Source organism: Acanthopagrus latus, chromosome 13, assembly GCF_904848185.1.
Source record: "Acanthopagrus latus isolate v.2019 chromosome 13, fAcaLat1.1, whole genome shotgun sequence".
NCBI classification, from domain to species: domain Eukaryota; kingdom Metazoa; phylum Chordata; class Actinopteri; order Spariformes; family Sparidae; genus Acanthopagrus; species Acanthopagrus latus.
In genome coordinates this window covers 18,266,646-18,290,383 of record NC_051051.1, presented here as the reverse complement: position 1 = coordinate 18,290,383, position 23,738 = coordinate 18,266,646, and the positions used below count along the sequence as shown (strand labels likewise).

At 41.5% G+C, this 23,738-nt stretch overlaps 1 protein-coding gene and 1 long non-coding RNA gene across 2 annotated transcripts; both read right to left on the bottom strand.

The window, feature by feature from the left end:
• Positions 1-9,293: 9,293 nt before the first annotated feature.
• Positions 9,294-13,826, bottom strand: LOC119031589. The gene is made up of 12 exons (XM_037120165.1): positions 13,718-13,826; positions 13,471-13,574; positions 13,078-13,350; positions 12,844-12,937; positions 12,602-12,669; positions 12,280-12,498; positions 12,109-12,168; positions 11,872-12,012; positions 11,658-11,699; positions 11,454-11,534; positions 11,236-11,340; positions 9,294-9,323 (listed from the first exon to the last, which is right to left on the bottom strand). Exons 1-12 carry the CDS (start codon positions 13,824-13,826, stop codon positions 9,294-9,296), a joined length of 1,326 nt encoding a protein of 441 aa, XP_036976060.1.
• Positions 13,827-18,117: 4,291 nt separating this feature from the next.
• Positions 18,118-21,161, bottom strand: LOC119031456. Its single transcript, XR_005078608.1, has 4 exons — positions 21,064-21,161; positions 20,656-20,748; positions 20,007-20,232; positions 18,118-19,745 (listed from the first exon to the last, which is right to left on the bottom strand). It is a non-coding gene; the product is annotated as an uncharacterized LOC119031456 (long non-coding RNA).
• Between the last annotated feature and the right edge of the window lie 2,577 nt (positions 21,162-23,738).

The window sequence follows — 23,738 nt, the reverse complement described above, 5'->3', positions numbered from 1 at the left end:
GAATGGAGCAGGAATTCCATGATATGTGAGACTGTTGCCGGTTTTCAGACGGCATTAACTAAAACTTTTGATCCTGTTTGTTCTAGCAGAGAGAAGGCTCAGGAACTCAGCTCCATAAGACAAGGTAATGACTCTGTGTGTGATTACGCGATCCACTTCCGCACTCTGGCCGCGGAAAGCGGGTGGACCAATACTGCTTTATACAATGTTTTTCTTAAAGGACTGTCACCTGATATCCAAGACCTTCTCGTGCCCCTGGATTTACCCACGAGCTTAGACGCGCTCATCGCCCTCGCCATCCGCACGGATAATCGGCGGAATCAACTCCGAAAACAGCGGGTGGAGAGACGGGGAGAGCACAACAGAGATACAGCTATGCCAGAAACAAGATGGCCGACATCGCTGCGATCGCTTCCAGAAAACGCCACGAGCCGAAACGACGAGGAGCCCATGCAGCTGGGAAGAACCAGACTCTCACAAGAGGAACGCCAGCGGAGACGCCAGGAAGGAAGGTGCTTTTACAGTGGCGAAACCGGTCATCTCGTCAGTGCTTGTCCCGTCAGGAAGACTCATGGGGTGAGTTCTAACCAGGTTTCCAAGACCGCTGTCCGCATTCTCACCAAAGTCAAGCTTAATTCACAATATGATGTAAATGCGATGATTGACTCAGGAGCGGATGAAAGTCTAATGGACTGGAATCTGGCTCGAAAATTACAGCTAGAGTGTGAAACTTTAGCCAGGCCCATCCGAGCTCGCTCCCTAAACGGAGCGGACATATTCGTCATCACGCATATAAGTAAACCTGTCCAATTGACCATTGGAAATCACCATGAACAGATTCGGTTTCACCTCTTCACTTCCTCGTCTCACGTTTTGGTTTTGGGGCAGCCATGGCTTTTCTTCCACAATCCGCATATCAACTGGAAGAACGGGCAAATTAAAGGATGGGGAAAAGACTGCACTAATCACTGCCTTTTCGACCAAGTCGCTGAAATAAATCTGTTTTCTGCCGATCCTGTCACAGACCCAGAATATCCGGACCTGACCTTGGTTCCGACCTGTTATCATCATCTAAAAGAAGTGTTTAATAAAACTAAAGCACTGTCTCTTCCTCCTCATCGTCTCTACGACTGTGCCATAGACTTGATTCCCGGTTCTACCATTCCTATGGGGAGACTCTATTCCATCTCTGGGCCTGAGCGACGTGCCATGAATGATTACATCTCTGCGTCCCTAAAAGCGGGCTTAATCTGTCCCTCGTCGTCTCCGGCTGGAGCCGGATTCTTCTTCGTGGGGAAGAAAGATGGGTCTCTCCGACCATGCATTGACTACAGTCCGCTGAACGACATCACCGTCAAGAACCGCTATCCCCTGCCTCTGATGACGTCAGTATTCGACCAGCTCCAACAGGCAAAGGTTTTCACCAAACTAGATCTTCGAAACGCATACCACCTAGTACGCATCAGAGAAGGGGATGAATGGAAAACTGGTTTCAACACCCCCAGCGGTCATTATGAGTACTGCGTCATGCCCTTCGGTCTTACTAATGCTCCTGCTGTGTTTCAGGCCATGATTAACGATGTATTGAGAGATTTCCTGGACCAGTTTGTGTACGTGTATTTAGACGACATTCTAATCTACTCTCCTAATATCACAGTACGCAAAGACCATGTTAATCAGGTGTTGAAAAGACTCCTTGACCATCACCTGTATGTCAAAGCTGGAAAAAGTGTTTTTCATGCCGACACTGTCTCGTTCCTGGGCTTCATTGTAGCCCCTGGAAGAGTACAGATGGATCCGGCTAAAGTAAGCGCGGTGGCTAATTGGCCCACTCCCGACAGCCGTAAGAAGGTTCAGCAATTCCTTGGATTTGCGAACTTTTACAGGCGGTTTGTCAGGGGCTTCAGCGCTACAGCTGCTCCTCTCCATGCTCTTACCTCCACCCAGGTCTCGTTTCAATGGAATCCCGAAGCAGAAAAGGCGTTCCAGGAACTCAAAAGACGATTCACCACAGCACCCATCCTCACCTTGCCAGACCCGCAACGACAATTCGTGGTGGAGGTAGATGCCTCGAACGACGGTGTAGGAGCAGTACTATCTCAGCGCTCAGATAAAGACGGCAAGATGCATCCCTGTGCATTCCTGTCGAGGCGGCTGTCCCAAGCAGAAAGGAATTATGATGTCGGAAACCGAGAGCTACTAGCCGTGAAGGTCGCGTTGGAAGAATGGCAACACTGGCTAGAGGGAACCGAACAACCTTTCATTGTCTGGACTGATCACAAGAATCTTGAATTCATCCGTAAGGCAAAAAGATTAAACTCTCGCCAGGCCAGGTGGGCTTTGCTCTTTAACTGTTTCTCTTTCACTTTGTCTTACAGGCCGGGATCCCGAAACGTCAAACCTGATGTCCTCTCTCGCCTCTTTGATCCTGAGCCTAAGACCAAGCAGACTGAAAGTATCCTTCCACTGAATTGTGTGGTTGGAGCGGTGTCTTGGCCTATAGAAAAGGAGGTTAAGCATGCAAACGGTGGAGCCCCGTCACCTAAGGGCTGTCCAGACAATTGTCTGTATGTCCCGGCTGAGTTGCGCCCACAGGTGATCCATTGGGCTCACACCTCGCTGCTTTCCTGTCATCCCGGAGTCAAGAGAACCATGTACGTCATCTCCCGGAGGTTCTGGTGGCCCGCTATGGAGACGGAGGTCCGGGAGTACATAGAGGCTTGTTCGGTCTGTGCATGGAACAAGACATCATCGAAGGCTCGTTCCGGTCTCCTTCAACCGCTCCCCATCCCCTCCAGACCATGGGCAGACATCTCACTGGACTTTGTTACAGGGCTCCCGGTCTCCCAGGGGAACACCACCGTCCTTACGGTGGTTGACAGATTCTCAAAGATGGCACACTTTGTCGCACTACCCAAGTTACCCTCTGCTAAAGAAACCACAGAGGTCATGATGAACCAAGTCTTCAGAGTTCATGGATTCCCGAAAGACATTGTCTCGGACCGGGGGCCCCAGTTTGTGTCTAAATTTTGGAGAGAATTCTGCAGATTGATTGGAGCCACAGCCAGCTTAACGTCAGGGTACCACCCGGAAACTAATGGCCAGACCGAACGCCTCAATCAACAGCTGGAAACTGGCCTCCGTTGCGTGGTACACCAGAATCCCTCGACATGGAGCAAACACCTGGTCTGGGTAGAGTATGCACACAATTCATTACCCACTTCTGCTACTGGTCTTTCTCCTTTTCATTGCGCCCTAGGTTATCAACCCCCACTGTTCCCAGACAATGAAAGGGAAGCGTTGGTTCCCTCAGCCTACGCCATGGTTCAACGTTGCCGATGCATCTGGGCAGCTGCCCGACAAGCACTGATAAGACAAGGAGATCGAGTCAAACGAAGTGCAGACCGTAAGAGACGTCCAGCTCCCGACTATCAACCCGGACAGAGGGTATGGTTATCCGCCAAGGATCTTAATCTCAGGGTCCCATCCAGGAAACTGGCTCCGCGGTTCGTGGGGCCATTCACCGTCACCCGGAATATAGGCCCTGCAGCAGTTCGTCTACGCCTGCCTCGGTCCCTGAAAGTACACCCTACGTTCCATGTCAGCCAGATCAAACCAGTAAAAGAAAGCAGGATGGTTCCTGGTCTGACGTCATCCCTAATCCCTGATTGTTTGCACCTGTGTCTCCCTCCCTCATGTGTATAAAGTCTTTGTCTTCCCCTGTCTGCGTCGCCTAAGTACTTCGTCGTCTCGTCAAGGCTTGATTCACAGCCCTTGAAATTTCGCAACTTGTTAAGTATTATCTTGTTTTGTTTTTCTGTTTATTGATCTCTTGAGAGAGTGATTTTGATTTGTAAATTTCTGGTTAGAGTTTGTGTTTTAGTTTTGAACTTTTCATAGTTGTTTCTTTCCTCCCACGGGAGCGTCTTTTGTTGTACTTCGTTATTTTGTTAGAATAGAATTAACTTTCATAGCCTTGTGCCTTCCTCTGCGGAGTGACTTTTCTTTTGTATGTTTTATATTTTAGAAATTCAGAATAGTGTAGGTTTTCCTCCTTCGGGAGCGTCTTTTGTTACTAAGTGTTCTGTGTTGTTCGTCCTGTCTGTCCTCGAAGAGATTCATAGCTTTTGATTTATCATCTCCTCTGAAGAGTCTCTAATCAGAAAAATAAAAGCTCGATTCTACTTCTGCAACCTGCATCTGAGTCCTCTCTTTTGTCTCAAGTCTGACAAAAATAAATTGTAATATATTTAGAGTAATTTCAAATAGGTTTTCAAAACAGCAGTCATGGCTGGACGGTCGCACCACATGATATTTTGACACTTTTAATGACAGAAAAATTACAAATAACTCCTGATTTTTGAAAAGTTTAAGTGACTGCTTATAAGGGAGAGATACAATATATAGATAGTATATTTTTTGTACATTTAAACCTTTTTTTAACTTAAAAAAATACAGCCGGACAGAATATTTAGGCGTCACGTCATTGACACATTAAAAGTGTTCAATAAAATGTCCTTTTCATTATGTTTGAATGTTTTTTTGTGGTAATGTAAGAGCACTTAAACCAGACCTGTCAAATTTGACGAGGAACACGAAAGTAGAAAACGAACATAATACAAGCGTTAATTTGATTTGGATTTTCTTTTATGGAGTTTAGTCACACTTGTTACACATATAATTGAGTGAAATATGGCCTTTCATGTAAATGCAAAAGAATCAGTAGGACACCACAGGGAATCGAACCCCATCTCGGTAAACCAGGAGTACCATTACCAGTGCCTTTTGCTTTTTGAGGCAACACGAAAGGTAAAGCAAAACCTGCATTAGCAACAGCATATGACTGGCAGCAATTCATATTATGCAATTACTGCAGTATAGTAAGTGCGATATATCAGCCAATGGGATAAGATGGTGGTCTATAAATTACTGCTATCAAAATGCTGTATGTAGTGCAGTGGTAAACCAAACATTCTAAATTGACATTTGGTACCTGGAGAACATTACATGCCAAATTGTCTGCACCATACAGGCCAACTCCACCATGCTGTTGGCCTTGAATTTCTGTCAATATTGGGTCGCTGCTATTGTAGGATAAAGTCCTTGGCTGATTATGATAAGCGTAACCATCCATCTTTACAGTTTCAAATGAGGAAACTGCAGGCAGCCATGTTTCTGTAACAGCAATGCAGTTGGGCTGCAAATGCTGTGTGCAAAGTGCCAAATCAAATACATGTGAGGTCAAATTCTACACATTCATCAAAAACACAGTAAAGGTCTGTGTATTGAATTTGTGCTTTGAAATATTCTCGACCATGAAGGGAGGCATGTTTTCAACTACATCTTTGATTGAGTCCTTACAATAGATGGCTTTCTCCTTAAAGTCCCTGATCACCAACGCTGACAAATTTCTAACCCGACTTATAGCTACATACGCCTGTCCAGCTGCAAAAATCCTTTCAAGCGACACGACCGCTTTATCAACTGTAATGCCTTGTACTTTATGTACTGTACAGGCCCAGGCGAGCTTCAGTGGAAATTGCCGACGCATTCCACCCTTTTTAGTCACCCTCTCCTCTTCAGGTTCAATGCCCGTGGAACCCATTTCTACTGCAGAGGCAAATGCACAGCATTTCCTCTTCTGTATGCCAACCCTATCGTCATCAAATTTAACATACACCGTCTGAGGAAACCGTGTTCCATCATTCTCCGGATAAACTATGTGTGTCACAGTGCCACACGCCCCATTAACTAGACCATCTGCTACATCTAAGTTTTTAAACAGCATTACACGGGCATTTTTCCCCAAAAGCAGTGTCTCATCCAGACATGTGTTAAATGTTCTGGAATGATGTCCGCTTATCAACTCGTCAGCCTTATCAACAAGGCCTGAATCCCCCCTGACACTCCTCACACTCCACCTCTACCACTGACTCTACTGTCACACTGACAGCACCATAACTTTATGCGTTACATTAACGCTCACCTTGAACATCCTGTTCATTTGCACATTTTCATTTGCACATCATTCTTGTAATTGTTCACTGCCAGCTGGTCTGCTCCTTTTTATCCTTTTACCCAAAAAACAGATTGTGTATATATATTTATATTGTATAGTTATATTTTCTACTTTTTAAAATAGTTTATATTGTTAATCTGTTATATTTTCTATTCTTTAAATAGTTTATATTGTTAATTTGTTATATTTTCACTTAATAGTTATTTGATGCATGCACCAATATCACCACAACAAATTCCTCGTATGTGTAACATCGTACTTGGCAATAAAGCTTTTTCTGATTCTGATTCTGATTCTGATTCTGAGCTTGCCTGTTTTTTTACTATTGATATAATCCTGTGCCTCTATTTCCACATGATCCAGACAACTCTTAAACAACTGCTTTAAATTATGCTCATTTACTTGTCGATTTGTCGGAAATATGTGCAAAGCTGAGCTGACTTTGCCGGTTTCACAATGTTTCAATATTTCAATGTCGCTATCCAACATCGGCGTACCTTTTGAACGAGTTCGAACTCTGTTCAACAACTCTGCAAATACAGGATCTTTCTGACGAACAACGGTTTTCAATTCTGCAACCTTAAACAACCGAGACCACAAATCACCACCTTCCAGGTCATCTATATACAGAGGTCTCCCTTTCACTGGAGGCAATTGATAAAAATCTCCAACTGCAATTACACTAACGTTTCCAAACGGGGAATAGTCACCAGATTGCTTAATTTGTCTTAATCTTCCATGGATATAAGCCAATAGTTTGTGATCAACCATGGAGATTTCATCTATGATCAAAAGTTGCAAGCTACTATATTTAGCACGTAAAGAATTCAGCTTCTCCTCACCCAGTGGAGTGTAAGGTAAACGTACATCTTTACCTATGCTAAAAGCATTGTGAATGGTAGCTGCATTTAAATTGTGTGCAGCTATTCCCGTGGGAGCTGTTAGTACAACGCAAATGTCGTCCGGATCACGACACCCTCTCGACAACAACCTCATTGCCTCGTACTGTATAGCCCTGATCAAATGGCTCTTACCTGTCCCTGCCCTACCTGTAATAAATACATGTATCGGATCTGGCTTTGCTCCATTTACCCTACCTAAGCACCACTGCCTAATCTGATAAAAAATACACATCTGTGTCTCATTCAGAGACCTAATTAAAGCCAAACTGTCCTCTCTGTCGAGGACATTCTTCCTCTTTTTCAATTGTGCAATATCTTTACTGTTCACAGCTAAATCTGGAATGCTATCTACATGTTCATCCACTATCTGCTCCATCTCTCTACGTTCCTCTATACTCTCTAAACGCTCCAACTCCTGCTCTGGGCACAGCTTGCACCAGGCATCTTCTACAACACCCTCACTATCAATTGAATTTTGGATATCATCCAACTCGTCTGCATCTCTTTCAAATTTGCATCTATTCAGATCAACAACTTCTTTAACCGAATGTAGCAATTTATCACCTAATCTCACATGACCGTGTCTATAAAACTGCTCAAACATCTCAAACCCTGCCGGTTTGAGCTGCCCATCTTTGCGATACGGCAGGAAGAACTGCAAAATGCTCTGATTCTTAGTCTCCGAAAAGCGCACATAACGAACAACGGCAGGTTGCGTACGTGTTCTTTTCACAACAAAACCACAATCATTATCTAATTTAACCCTATGGCCAGCTGTGTCGTTTTTACTCAAAACACAATACTCTGACGCAAATGTTGCCAAACACATGTCATTAAATGTACTATCTTTCGGCCTATTCTTGTACCTGTCCACAGAACTCCTCATCCACATATCTTCATCTGTAAGATCATGTGATGATGTTTTTTGTTTCAACACACTTAAAGGCAAACTCATTCTAACTGTATTCTCCCCTACCGGCACAAACACAACTTTCCTAGAGCACTCCTTAAGATGCATGTTTGTCAATCTATACACCGCCTCTTGAGCACATACATCCCTATTGTGTAAATACACACTTCCTAAATTTTTCAATGCATCTTTAGCACAACTATTACCCTCTTTAGCCGCTTCCCTCTGAGCATTTCTTAACAACAAACCCATCTCCTTTTCTGCCTTGGAGATGTAAGAAATAATGTAAACTACACAAGCATAGGCATCAACAACATATTGGATGTCAATATTAGCATTCCAGCATTTCAAAAGCGGTTTGCTATATTGATTTTTTGTCATCCTCTTCACTGACTTGACGTGAAATAAAAGTTTTTGCGGATGGTGGCTTAGGAAAATTGAAACGACAAACAGTTTTATTCTTTTTGCAAGATTTTGAATGTCGTTTTGAATGTTGTTGCACAGATGTAAGATGCATAATCTAACTGTTCAGCTGTCTCTGTTCTACCTGCCTGTTTCAAAATACTATTGAGGAGACTTTTCCACCGCATATCAGCTTAAGAAAATGAACAAAACCACGTTGGGACACCCAGCTGACGAACACAAGCCAACAAATCACACTGGGCTCCCTGCCAAAAAGATGGGGTACCTCTAATAGGTTTTAGAAAACGAAACCCATCATCAAACTGCAACAAGTTTTTAAAAGATTCTTAATCATTCAATACATTTCTTCTAACGTTTTGAGATACTGCACCTCCTTTACCCTTTCGCAATGCTATTGATACATTTGACACAACCTGTTCTACCTCAGATAAGTACTGAGCAAAAAAGATGTATTCAACATTTTGTGCGAATCTACCATCAGCATGTAGAATCCTGTTATTAAAATAACGCGACAAAGTCAAACGATGCGGTCTACTATCATGGTATGTACCATGTCCAGTAGGAAACAACACTGGGAAGCATTTAGCTTCATTTGTGTGATCAGACAACAACCTCACAGGAGAGTTCCCTTCTGCTGGAGCCAAATTCAATATATCATCGAAATATTGATCCAGTGTTTCCTGACCAAAATCTACAGGCATAAGACAAGTGTCCTGAAACATGCAATGGTTTTGTCTGTCATGCAGAAGCTCATCTTCCCCAACATCTGCACATACTTCACCACCCGCATCACAATCACTATCCAATTTGCTACAAAATGTATTTATCCAAGCTTCATTAAACTCGACATCTTTATAATAGACATTTGTCCGTTTTAAATACTGCAAAGCCTGCCTTATGCGCATACTGTCAACAAACTCATAGTGGTAATGTCCTTTATAAGTAAGCTTCCGCTTCAACTTTACTGGCAACAAAGATCCTTCCATGCCTGTATGTGGCAGCAAATTGCTCGTCTGCACAATATTTGCAGGAACACACGTTACAGGTCCATGCACTCCATTTTGCCCACCTTTAGGCAATGCCAACATCTTCATAAACGGAATATGCAATGCTATCAAATGTTCCTCTAATCTTTTCAAACACGCCAATTCTGGTGGAATGGGACAAAGCGCCAAATTGTTCAATGCACATTCAGGTGGCATTACACCATTACTAATGTGAGAATGACATTTGTTACAAATCCACAGCTGACCTCTAGCTGTATCCAACCATTTACACGGCAATATGCAGTCTTCATTACATTTATGTAAATATGTTTCACTAATACATTTATCAGCAATTACCATTATTTCTTTGGTTTTAGTATAATTTTCTCTTTTACATTTCTAAATTTGATTTTTAAACAACCCTCTGTAGCATACGCAGCACACAAAATCTGGCCCATCTTTAACTTTGTCCCAAAACTGCTCTCTAACATAATCAAACTCCTCTGTCTTTTCTTTATGTTTTTCCCTCTTCAGTTTGTTCCTTGCTATAACACACTTCTTATGTTCAATACTTCCATGATACTCTCTTCTACTCCTGGATTTTACATGCTGCCTGTGCACTTCACTGTCCCTATATTGCCTTTGACTAAACTTTTTAACTTTAAGCTTATATCCTACATTTTCCCTATACTTTTTTTCAGTGTTTCAGTGTTTTATGCTTATATTCTACATTGTCCTTATATTTCTGTTTATTCTTTTCAATAAGTTTATGCTTATATTCTACATTTTCCTTATATTTCTGTTTATTCTTTTCAATAAGTTTATGCTTATATTCTACATTTTCCCTATATTTCTGTTTATTCTTTTCAATAAGTTTATGCTTATATTCTACATTTTCCTTTTCCAATACATTTGTCTTATATTTCACTTTACCAATTTCCTTGACTTCCTCCTTATACAAATCATTTTCCTGGTATTTTCTTTTGCTTTTTAAGTTCTTTTTACTTTTCAAATAGTTAGAAGAATTAACATTACTTGACTTAAATGTAAATGAAGTGTGCTCATGCGTAGACACAGTACTATGCGTCTGTTCTACGACATTATCTTCAATATCGATAACCCCTTCAGCTACATAATCTAACAACTGGACTTGAACTCTCAGTACAAACACTACGCTCTCTACTTTGCCGTCTAAAATTGTAACATCCGGAACAAGACGCACTCACTTTGCAGTACCGATAACAAATCTGCATCTGAGGCTGCATAACACAAACCACGTTCTCATAATGGTTACCGTTACAATTCTGTAAATACACTGCCTGATTGGACAACTGCCTATTCTTGCAACTGTATTCAAGCCAGCGATCACCACAATACGTGAAAATATTCACTCCTAAACAATCTGCTGCTGCTTGAATCTCTACCTCAGTGGCCCAAGTACCAACATATTGCATTTGCAATCTACTCAGATAATCTGCCATTGACGAATACTCACGATGCAAAGTATATGCAAGAGGATTGGCCCGTAACTGTCATGACTCCTGTTTGTGTTGTCCTTGTATCTGGTTTTTGGTTTTTGATTCATGTCCTTTTTTATATGTCTTGTTGTGTTCTGTGTTTTGGTTTTTCCTTGTCTTGTGTCTCATGTTCTGATTTTTCCATGCCCTCATGTGTCCTTTAAGTTCTCCTGTGTTCTCCCCTCTGGCTCCCTCTGTCTGTTGTCTTGTTCCCTCCTGGTCTGTTCCTCTGTGCTCCTCCCCCTCATTATCACACCTGGCTTCCTTCCTCCTCCCTCCTCACCTGTTCCTCGTCATGTCATTAGTATCTGTGTATTTAGTCTCTGTGTTCCCCTCACTCCTGTTCTGGTCATTGTTTTCTGTTTGCTGTTTTCTGTCTCTTGTCTGCCCGGTGCAGTTCTGACACACTTACCAGCAACAGACCCCTTCGGCAGGGACTCTGCACACCTGCTAGGAATGGGGTTAGCGTCACACTTACCTGTGTTGGATCTTGGTGTCGGCCGGACACCAAGATCGACGACAGGCTGAAGGCCCCCCTCCCCGGCGTGGTGGTGGTGGCAGCAGCGATGGCGGTGGTGGCAATCTAGATGAAAAAAAAAAAAAAAAAGAGAGAATAATAATCTGAATAATTAAACTATGCTACTGTTACTATAAAGGGAATACACACACACGCAGTTTGCACAAAACTATACTAACCTCCCCCCTGACATCCACTTTCAGATGAGCAGTTGCAGGCAGTGGCACAGGTTTCACCACGGGCAAAGCTCTCGTCGGGACCTAGAAAACATTTTGTTTTTCCAATTATTATCCAATTATTGCTGTAATACTGTAGACATGCACATTTTTTTCTTTCTTTTTTTTCCCCAAATAAGTCAAATATTTAATACAATCAATACAAACCTTCCGGCATGCAGAAGTCCGATGATGTTCCACTTTTGGACGCTAATGGAAGAAAAACAAAATACATTTCCTGAAGCTATATTTGGGCAAAAGTGTTTGTGGACAATATTGTGCAGTTTTGCATGTTGTTGTGAGTGTATCAGAAAAAAGACTGACGATTTAGAGATACTAAAACCTCTTCAACCAACCAACATACAACTTGCATGCAGTTTACCTTTGAGCTTCGTGGAACAGCAGTAGAATCAGGGCTAGGAAGATGGGATGGAACAGCAGCATCCATCGCAGCCAACACTGAACTGCTGAACCAAACAGGGTTGGGCTGGATGGAACACTCGAGGAGTGGAGTTGTGTCAACCTGTCAAACACATATACACAACAGCTATTGTGTCAAAATGCCATCATCAAAACAGTCATATCCAAATCCATCTATGTTTAATCAATCATAACATACCTGCTGCTGAACCACCCTCTCTGCACCAGAGGACTGCTCAGGTTCCTCAGGTGCTGTCCTCTGTAATGACAAAATAAGATACTTGGTATTAAACAACCCATCAAGCATTACAGATGTCAGCTACTCAAAAAAAAAACATCAACCACACAATGACAGTATGTGAACAGTTACCTTCCTGCCCTTGCCAACGACAGTCCAATCAAAGGGGTTGGATGGACGATGTACGGTGACCTGTCCCCTGACAACCACCTTTGGAATAACCTGCCTACGAGGCGGCAACATTCTGGGAGCAGGTTGTAGCTTTGGTGTCGGAGGATGCAGGTATTGGTATGCGGCACTCCACAGCTGCCCGGCAAAAATGGGCATGCCGTCACTATCGCTGAGGTGAACCTGCAAAAATAATCAAAATAAAACAGATTAAACAATGTGTATCTGATATAAACTTGTCATTCAACTACAGACAAAGTGTGGATCAAATTATAATTCTACTTACACCATCTCTGCTCCAGAGCTCACGGCGGTTCATGGGGAAATGATCAGCAAAGGGGAAGAACCTGACACCTAAAAAAGACAAATATCACCAATTATAGTAAAATTTCTATGCATTAAATTAAAGTTTTAGATAACAACCATGAAGATTATGGAAATTATAACTTTTATTCAAACAGTCTGCCTAATAACACATCATCCATTATACTGTAACTGCACTTAAACTCTACTCTTTTTAAAACTTACCCATACGTGCTGCCACACAGCGGAACTCTTCACGCAACAATTGTTGCTGATCGACGTCTACAGTCAAACGGGGTGCAAAGTCTGTGACACACACCTGTAAAGTGGTTGTTAATAACAAAATAAAAATGTTCTGATAATGCCATAGCTAATAAATATACGTCATTCTGCAAACACTTGATACAAATTAATTAACTATGATAATATATCAATAAATACAATGGAAAATAAACCTACGTTAGCCCATCTCGAGCAAGCACTGAGTAGGAGCTTAGCAAAGTCTGCCCCTGCCTCGTCGATGGTCCTGCTGGATGTCAGGTTGTTGCTTGGTGCAATGACCAGGACTGCGTGAGGAGTCCGAGGAACAGCAGCATGTAGCAACTCCGTCCTCACCTCCATCGCACAGGCCCCGGGCGTACACATGAGGCCAAAGGAGAGTGAGCCCTTTGGCATCAGAACATAGCCATCTACGATAGCACGTAGATGGGAATCACCGATAACAAGAACAAACTGGAAAAGAAGATTAGATTATTGTAGAATGAAAATCACTAATAATAGCTGTTGTTATTATTATCATTATTATCATTATTATTATTATTATTATTTTTATTATTATTATTATTGTTATACCTTCTTGCCAGGGGATTCACACGGCAAAACCAGCTTGTGCTGACGACCTGTCAGCAAAGATTTTGGCCATTGTCTCACAGCATGGCGCTGACCAGTGCTGGACTCTATTGATGAACAGAAAAAACAACAACAAGATACACATACTTAATGAGGACTTTCAAATCATCATCACAAATCATGTAAACAACACACCTTGCCACTAGGAATATAAGTATAGTATACACAGTTAATGAACAGATTTACATACGCGAGACAGAGGCATTAGCAGGCTGCTGCGGTTCCACGTCAACCGTTCGCCGTCCTGCCATACGCCGTTTGGCTGCCTCCGAACGGCGAAAAGACTTGCCTCGTGGCATCTAAGACCATGTAGGCAATTGATCAATATTGACATTACAACTCATTTTTAGCCTACAATAATTAGACAAATACATCTTAAACACACGTTTAACAAGCAACCAGTGATGGAAGAAGAAGAATTACAATTGTCACTTAACTCAAAGTATTCATACTGTCATGACTCCTGTTTGTGTTGTCCTTGTATCTGGTTTTTGGTTTTTGATTCATGTCCTTTTTTCTATGTCTTGTTGTGTTCTGTGTTTTGATTTTTCCTTGTCTTGTGTCTCATGTTCTGATTTTTCCATGCCCTCATGTGTCCTTTAAGTTCTCCTGTGTTCTCCCCTCTGGCTCCCTCTGTCTGTTGTCTTGTTCCCTCCTGGTCTGTTCCTCTGTGCTCCTCCCCCTCATTATCACACCTGGCTTCCTTCCGCCTCTCTCCTCACCTGTTCCTTGTCATGTCATTAGTGTCTGTGTATTTAGTCTCTGTGTTCCCCTCACTCCTTGTCTGGTCATTGTTTGCTGTTCTTTGTTTTCTGTTTCCTGTTCCTCGCTCCTGACCATGCTCCAGTCCATGCTCCAGTCCATGCTCCTGTCCCGTTTTGTATGTTTTTGGTTTTGAGTTTTCCATGTTTGAGTTGAACTTTGATTTTTTGATTTGTACTTTTGTCTAGCTGTTTTCTTTTGCTACTTTGTCTGGTCCTTGTTTGCTACTTTGCCTTTTGCCCTTTTTGTCTGCTTTTGGTTTTTGTAACAGCTTTAAATAAAGCTGTTTCCCTGATCTTGCCTCCATTAACTGCGTTTTGGGTCCACCTCCCCTTCCATAGTCTTCCCTTTTTAAAACCCTAACCTGACACATACAACACTGAAAAATACTACACTAAAATGGTGACAATTTACTTTAAAAATACAACTTATTTCCATGTAGCCATGTTACAATAACAGTCTCCCCAATACATAGCCATATTAATGAACACACATTACTGGGGAAAGCTTTACAGCTGCTGAACTGTGGTTCTACAGTTTCATTATATTGCTAAATTAAGACCCTAGTACAGGGTGAACTCAACAACTTGTTTTTTTTTTCCTTTATAGCAGTGGTTGTCAACTGGTGTGGCTTCAAGACACGCCATCACCCATTAATAACAAGGCGTGACCCAAATTAAGGAAAATGTTCAACTTCTCAAGCACTTCAATAACTGTAATATTAAAACTATTCAGTCACTTATTCAAGCAATAAAAAATGATAAAAAATACATAAAGAAGTGCAACCATGACAACAAACAATGCACTATGGAAACAATTCAATTTCTTCAGTAGTAGTTTTTCTCCACAAACTCAAAATCAACAAAAACTAAATTTCAAAAAGATTCAAGTATACAAAATGAATTGTCCTGATTACAGCAATTCAGCTGAATTTACCACTGAGCAGACAGGAAGTCAGCCGAAACAACAACAATAGGTTTTCCACATACTTTTCAAAATAAAACACTCCGTGTTGACACCAGCACACCCATCTAAAAAAAGAGACTAACAGGGGATCGGGAACACCTCCCACAGTTTTTTTTTTTTTTTTTCTTATGACACAACCATAACTGTGGTTGTGGGTGATCATGTGATTATTGCGGGAACTCCCCGGCCTGGAAACACCAGCTGTCTACCATACTGCCTTTGGCGGACTCAAAACATAACAGTGACGGTTGCCCATGGCGGGGAATAAACCGGATTGGAGCCATGCCTCCATAAATTTCATTTTCAGCGTGCAGTCACATGACAGCTACACCAGCTGATTGGGTTTGTTGCTCGACAACTTGATGATTTCCATGACTTTTCGCACATATCCATATTTAATATATTTATATTCATATTTACCTTTTGCCATGCTCAATTAGCACTTAAAAACAAACTTTGCAAGTCTTTTATGTTGTGAAATGGCGGGTGCCAATTGCCATTACAGGGCATTAAGCTAACCTACTGTTATGGAGTGTGGATAGATGGCATTCCTCTACATGAATATCCTCCTCAAAAAAAAAGCACACAATTTTTTTCTTAACTTTTTTGTTGTTGTTGTTTCCCGGGCAAAGGCAGGCCAGTCACTGAAAACAGGTCAGCAACCCACTTTTGGGTAGCAACACACCAGTTGAGAACCACTGCTATACACATTCCTCTTTTTCTGCCCGTCTGCAGTACAGTGCAACACCACCCGCGAAGTTCAAACATTTACTCTAACCAATCACAGCGTAAAACGACGCGAAGTTGAAAGAAACCACAGCGCAATGCGAAATTCAAAATATGCTTGCGCCAATCACAGCGCAGTGAGAGTTGAAATGAATATTTATATTACATTAAAACAGTGTCTAAAGACTGGCGTTGCTAGTAGCTTATAGCTGGTTTAGCTAGCAAACCAAAGTAATGTCCTACAAAACGTGTACTTGCAACAATCACAGCAGGAGAAGTCTCAGAAACTTTCGCTTCCTTTAGAAAAAAAAAACTTTAAGGTTTCTGCTGACAAGCACTGCTAATAACGTTTGCTAATGTTGAGCACGGCCTAAAACACCGCCTCACCCGAGTCCATTGATGTAGTAAGAGACCAGCCAGAGAATTGAGGAAAAGAATAAGTATTTATTACACAGTCTGCAGAGAGTGGAGATCCGTTCAGTACAATACAAGCATCAATAGCCATTATCCGAACAGAGCTAACTCGTGTCTAGGGGTGTCTGTGTTATAAGCCTGTGTTTCGCTATGCCTACTGATGGGTATGTGTTGCTCGTATCTGTCACTAATTGGCTAATGATATGTGTGGTGGCCGCATGCACAGCGTGTGATCAACGCGAGGATTGGCTCTCCGTCCGCATGCATAGCATGTGATGACTCCCATGTCTTGACGGGAACGTCCTTGAGCATCTTCCCTATCTGTGGGTGTTTTGCACAAATAGAGTTATTTTGTCACAGTATGTGGTTATGGCTGGCTCCCGTTATCTATCTGTGTCTGCCTGTGTGTGTGTGTGTGTGTGTGTGTGTGTGTGTAAATTGTGACTATCTGTATGAGTCAGCCCGCACATGATCACATAGTTAAGCAAGTATAATAGCATCCTGGCACGTACGCACATCAGTAGTACCGTCTGTATATTCACACTAACTAGCTCTCTCCTGACACAGTAACCTTGACCAACAGTGTTAAAAAAAACAGCACATGCACACATAACTTACCTTACTGAAGTAGGCAGTTAAGTCTTATGCTAACGCTTTATAAATTCAAAATTAACTCACCGTGTTGAGCAAGTCCGAACTCCGTATGACGAAAAGAATGCTGCTGTTTTTTTTAGTCAGTATGTATTTGTATGTATGTGTATTCTCTGTCTCTCAGTCTGTCTCAGTGAGAACCCTAGCAAACTCCAGATTAGACTTTCGTCTCCAAAGGTTTTTGCTAAAGGGACCGTTAACGGGGCGCAGAGGTATTTTATAGACTAGCAGGTCAAATCCATCTAACCAATAACAGGGCAGCAAGGTCAGCGGACCAGCTAAGTTGTATGTTATTGGTTGACACTGTGATAAAAAGAAACATTGGTCATTAATTATTAACTAGTAATTATTTATATTTCTATAAATGTGTGAAATAAACACATGCTATGTGTATGTTTAGTGGATGCTGAAATGCGCCAAACAGTATTGGTGAGGGGATGCACTGCATGGGTGAGTAGCACTACCTGACATACACTGCACAAAGGAGGGGGCTACCAACAGTGTACACACAGCCATGATTGACACTTCTCAGACACTCACCTTATGACTGGTTCTGTTGATTCAAGTGTCAAATTCTTGCAAACCAAGACACGCTGGCTGGACTCACAGACAGTGGAATTTTTTCACAATTGATGTGTATCTTACTCTACTCTTAAATCATAATGACTATTTTAACCAATATAACAAAATAGTTGTACATACTACTAATTTAACTTTGTCATTATAAAACAAACCACCTCTCACATGCAACATTACACTATCCGAAAAATTAAGCTCCTTCTTTCAGAAACACACAAATAACTAATGGCTAACACTAACACATCTGGAATACTAATGGTAATATGACCACTGTTTTGTGTGTGAACACTTATGACAATGCCTAACACCCTAATCACCATAGATGCTGTATACGAAAGAAAACAAACAACAACAACATTTAAAACAACATTTATTAAATGAACAAAAATTGAAACACAAACAGAAACTCCTTAGACTCCTCCCACCACATCTTCGCCTCCTACAGCAAATGACATAAACAATACAGGCAAATAAATTATTACTTCAGTGACACTGACATATAAAGGCACAGCTTTAATGTAACAGAAAGTCTCATCAGGGTCTTTTGACTCTCTTCCTGTCCCTCTCTGAGCAATGGAAGCTCAAATACAGACAGGAAGAGACTCAATAAGCTGGTGAAAAGGCCTGGCTCAGTCTTGGATTGTCCTCTGGACTCTATTTAGGAGGTGGGTGAGAGGTTACCCAAGCTGACATCAATTATGGACAACCCCTCTCACCCCTAAATGCAACTGTGAGGGCCTTAAGCACCTCCTTCAGCAACAGACTGCTAAACCCACGGTGTAAGAAGGAACACTATCGCAGGTCATTCATTCCAACAACTATCAGACTGTTCAACACATATAACCCTTAACGTAACACCATAAGCACCTACTTATCTGCACTACTTAAACTTCTACCTCCGCTATCTTGTGCAATTATTCTCTGCAATAATACTATTCACTTTTTTGTACATCTTCATATTCATACACTGAGTCTTTTTATTTTAAAATACTGTATTTAAACACTATTATGCATCTAATCTCAACAAAACAATACTCTGACACTTTACTTAAATGTATATATCTGTATATGTATCTACCTGCTACTGTGACAAGTGAATTTGCCTGATGTGAGATAAATAAAAGTCTCAAGTCTAAACTACCATATTTACCCTCCTCCAACACCTCTGCCACTCCTACAGCAAATGACATAAACAACACAGGCAAATACATTATTACAATTCAATTACACTCACACATAAAGGCACAGCTTAAATGTCTCTTCCTGTGACTCTTTGAGCATCCACAGTTCAGAAAGGGAAAGGAAGAGACTCAATAAGCTGGTCAAAAGGCCTGGCTCAGTCTGGGAATGTCCTCTGGACTCCATTGAGGAGGTGGATGAGAGGAGGATGATAGCCAAGCTGCCATCAATTCTGGACGACCCCTCTCACCCCCTACAGGAGACAGTGGGGGCCTTAAGCAGCTCCTTCAGCAACAGACTGCTTCACCCACGGTGTATAAAGAACGCTACCACAGGTGATTTATTCCAACGGCTGTCAGATTGTTCAACACCAATAACCCTTAACATAGCATCATAAGCACCTATATATTTTGCACTACTTACACTTCTATCTCCGGCATGTTGTGCAATTATTCTGTGCAATAATACTATTTTATTTTAGGTACATATTCATATTCATACACTAAGTCTATTTATTTTCAAACGATTTATTCATTTATGCAACCAGCTTCAACAAGGCAATATTCTGACAATTTATTTAACTGCATATAATGCATATTTTTGCCTGCTGTATATAATGCACATAACTTATTGTGCTTTCTATATTTTACCTTTTCTCTCTTCAAATCTTTTTAGTATTTTAAGTCCTTTACTTATTGTATATCTATGCATCTGTCTACCTGCTACTGTGACTAGTGAATTTTCCCCATGTGGGATGAATAAAAGTCTGAAATCTAAACTAACACATTTAGAACTTACCCTCCTCCAACACCTCCACCATTCCTACAACAAATAGCATAAACAACAGGCAAATACATTATTACAATTCAATTATAAAAAGGCACAGCTTGAATGTGACTTACCCTCCTCCAACACCTGGAGCATTTCTTCATCCGTAACTTCTGCAAATAGTCACGATCATAGTGTAAGAAGAAATGTTAGAGTTTTCCCCACACTTTGCATATACTGCTGACTCAAACAGTAGCCTCATTCACACTGCTGTTTGCATGCCGAGATCCTGCACCAATTCTTCGCACCGTCCTTCGTGTGAAAGTGTCAGATGCGGAGGGGGTGAAATTTCGCTCCGGCTCTGATCCGCCTCTGCAGGTAGTATCAGGGCCGCATTATTAGAATAGTGTAAAAGGGCTACTAACTGAACTTACCAGATGCAGGAGGCTTCAAACTCTGTTGGAGTTGAGCCAACTCACTTTGTAGCTTCTCAATAGTGGCCTTGTCAGAGAGGTGTTGCTTCTTTTGCCACTCCACCTTTGCTGAAGAAGCATTCAGCTTACGAGCAAAGCTGCCAGTGACCCTGAGGAATTTTTCCCCGATTTCAAGGGAACTTTTGTAAAGATGTTGTCGTGGCACCGCCTCATCCAAGCAAGAGTACTGCAACATACACAACATACAAACATTTCCCAAACATAAACGTTACAGATAATAACTATATATAACTATATATTTATTTAATTACAATAGTAGCCTACTATAACTTTTATCATGAAGTGTTACTGAAAACAATATCATATCATATTTAGATATCAGAATATGGTTGTTGTAAACACAGCTTCAATATTCAAGTCCTTTATCATCACAGCAAGAGCACTACAAGCACTGGTAGCTAAGTTACAATATATTGCATAAGTCTACATGCAGAGGTATAGCAGCAATGGGAAAACCTGCTATATGAGGCATCAGGTCTACATCTATACAGACACTGCGTACGCGCTTGCCACAAAGCTTCACAGTTCATGGTTGGAGCGGGAATAACATTGTTGGCTATCGATATAAATCGCATGGTTAAATACTTACAGACATGACCTGCCACTCCTGGCGGAGCGCCATCACCTCAGGGTCATTGACAATGCTTAACTTCACCGGAGATTCCGGGTAAGACATATTTATCTTTACAATAAAGAAATACACAACCAATTCAGATTTCAGTCAGTCACAACACTAACAACACTCATTTTGACATGACTTGTAACATGCATCCATCCAACGCTAGCATTAACACGTTATAGCTAACGCTAGCTAACCAGCAATACCTTACGACATCCATACAATTTCAAAACAATGTCTGACTACTTAATCAACTACCATGACATGTATCGGTGTTACCAATGGCATTTCTTGTTGATTACGTTTAATATGATTATATTAGGTGTTTTATTACAGGTGAATGACACATAACCAACATACCACTCCTGAAGAACTTACGATAATGGACGTTTTCGGTGGTGTTCGATGACAGAGAAGGAATCAAACTAACGAGGTGACGTCACCGCTACAGGCGCTGTTCAGTCTCTACGTGAAGCGTACGGGGCTAACACACGCCATATCCGATTTGTCTCATTTCAAAACAAAAGCACGTATTTCTTAATTAATTATTTTTTTTAAACGATGCAATTACACAACTTCATAAAGGCGAGGTCTATAAAGTGCTTTAAATTAGCTACTAATAATGTAACGTTGTTGCTGTGATGATAAATGACAGTTAGATATTGAAGCAGTGTTAACAATATCCACATTCTGACATGTAAATGCGACATTTGTAGGAATAAAAAACAGCAATTGACATTACCTAACCTTTTTCTAAATACACTGATGTTTTTATATTCCAGTGAATTCCCTGCATATTTTTCACTTGACTATGAGCAGGTGTAACACAAGCAATTTACACTCACAGATGAATGAAGCATTTCTCATTCTGCTTTCATCATGCAGCAGGTGACATTTCACATACCATCAGCTCTTCTCTGACCTGGCTGGTTCTATGGATTTTTTTCAAGATCCAGTGAACCAGTGTGCATGACAGAGTGGTGGCACACAGACTCCCAAGAGCAAACCAAGTAAGATGGAACTTCCATATCCATGCCATGAACACTGTGTTTTAGCACAAAGGTGACATCATCCAGTGTTTTGAAATCATCAGGGGAGTTTGAGCCTACCACTGAGCGAAAAGCTGGAGAGTTTGTGAGCCTACTGGAGGATGATACTTTCAGCTTCTTCCTGAAAGTATTTCTTTGCATCATGCCTTGTGTGCATATTCTCTTCAGCCATCTCCAGAGGCAGACCATTGACTCAGTCTTTGTCCAGGGAATCATGCAGCAGTTAACACAGTTTTTCTGACTTCAGCATACATTATTTCATATGAGCAATAGCAGGCCACCGAATTATGGAGAAACAACTTCCTCAGCAAAAGGTGTTGCTTGAACAAGCCCTGAAGGCAGCATGCCCCGACGGCAGCATGCCCCAAGGTGCGTGGACCGCGAGGGCCCGTCCAGCGCTTCTCGCAGCTTTAATTAGGGCCCGAGCAGGTAACCTGCGAGGACCCTATTGTTTTTGAAGGAATTCTTTATTTAGGGCCCGAGCAGGGAACCTGCGAGGACCCTATTGTTTTTGAAGTGATTCTTTATTAGGGCCCGAGCAGGGAACCTGCGAGGACCCTATTGTTTTTGAAGTGATTCTTTATTTTTTTTTTCTTCGGACGAAATGATTGCATTTTTCACTGCCTGAACATACCCCAAAACTCACCAAACTTGGAATATGAGTCACACCTAGCGAAAAATTTTATAATCTATAGTCATCCTGAATTGCCGCCACTAGGTGGCGCTGTTATTAAGGACAGCGCGTTTTGGCTAATAACTCCCATATACTTTGTCACACATTCAAAAACCTTGTATCCACACGTTCAGTGAATGAGGCTGAGTCTTGTGGTATAGGCCACTCCCATTTCTGCGTACCGTTTTTTTTCGCTACGTCGCAAAATGTCGAAAACCTACTTTTTCAAACTCGTCCAAGGCAATTTCACCGATTTGCACGAAACTTGGCACACAGCATCTGTGGACCCTCCTGACAAAAACTTATTAAAAGAATTTCGATAGGCCAAACAATACTCAAGTTATTAATTTAGAACTTTCTGCGGATTTCCTTCCAAACAGGAAGTGTTCGATATCTCCACAACGGTGAGCCCAAATGAAATTAAACTTAAGATTCTACTTTGGCATGACTTATTGAGGATGGATCCACAAGTCTAGGCGATGACCATAAGGTGGCGCTCTTTAAATTCAAATAGTTTATATCTCCACATCGGTTGGGCGGATTGAGACGAAACTTGGTATAGGCATTGCCACTGCGCTCTTGAGGATATGTGAAAAAGGACTTATCAATTGGCCACTAGGTGGCGCCCTGATGCTAGTTTAAAATTATATTTGGCCCTGTGCCCAAACCATAACACTTATGGGAATGAAATTCATAGGGGTGGTATAGACTAGCCCCTGCAACTTACACACCAAAAATGACCAGCAGGTGGCGCTATTTTCTACTTGAAAGTGTTTTTGGCCCATAACTCACACATATTGTGTCACACTTTAGTAAACCTTATATCTACATGTTCCCTCCATTCAGCTGAATTGTTTGTTGTAGGCCACGCCCACTTTTACATTAACTTTCCATTCGCAAAATTGCGACAAATGCAAAACCTACTTTTTCAAACTCCTCCTAGGCCATTTGACCAATTTGCATTAAATTTTGCGTGAAGCGTCTATGGACCCCCCTGACAAAAAGTTATCAAAAGAATTTTGATAGTCCTTAAAACGGCCGAAATTTAAAACAACAAATTCCTGCATATTGTGTTGAAAGCAGACAATCTTGCACATCTAAACAAAATACAGTCTGATTATCACGTAAATGTTGATAATTGTGTTCCATGGCCTGATGAGGCTCTGTGTAAAATTTGGTGCAAATCGGCCAATAGATGGCGATCTGGTCGCAGTCTGATTAGTTTGAATGGAAAGTAAATGGGAAAATCTTAAAATCCTCTTCAAAACTCATCGCCTTTCAACCTCTTGTTGTGCTTCATGCTTTATGCTACAGATACCATTCCACCTTTT

Coding starts and splice junctions, on each gene's coding strand:
- LOC119031589 (XM_037120165.1), bottom strand. CDS start 13,826: ATGCCACGAGGCAAGTCTTTTCGCCGTTCGGAGGCAGCCAAACGGCGT. Junction 12,670..12,843: donor CTGTGTGGCAGCACGTATGG/GTAAGTTTTAAA, acceptor TGTCTTTTTTAG/GTGTCAGGTTCTTCCCCTTT. Junction 11,535..11,657: donor GGACTTCTGCATGCCGGAAG/GTTTGTATTGAT, acceptor AATGTTTTCTAG/GTCCCGACGAGAGCTTTGCC.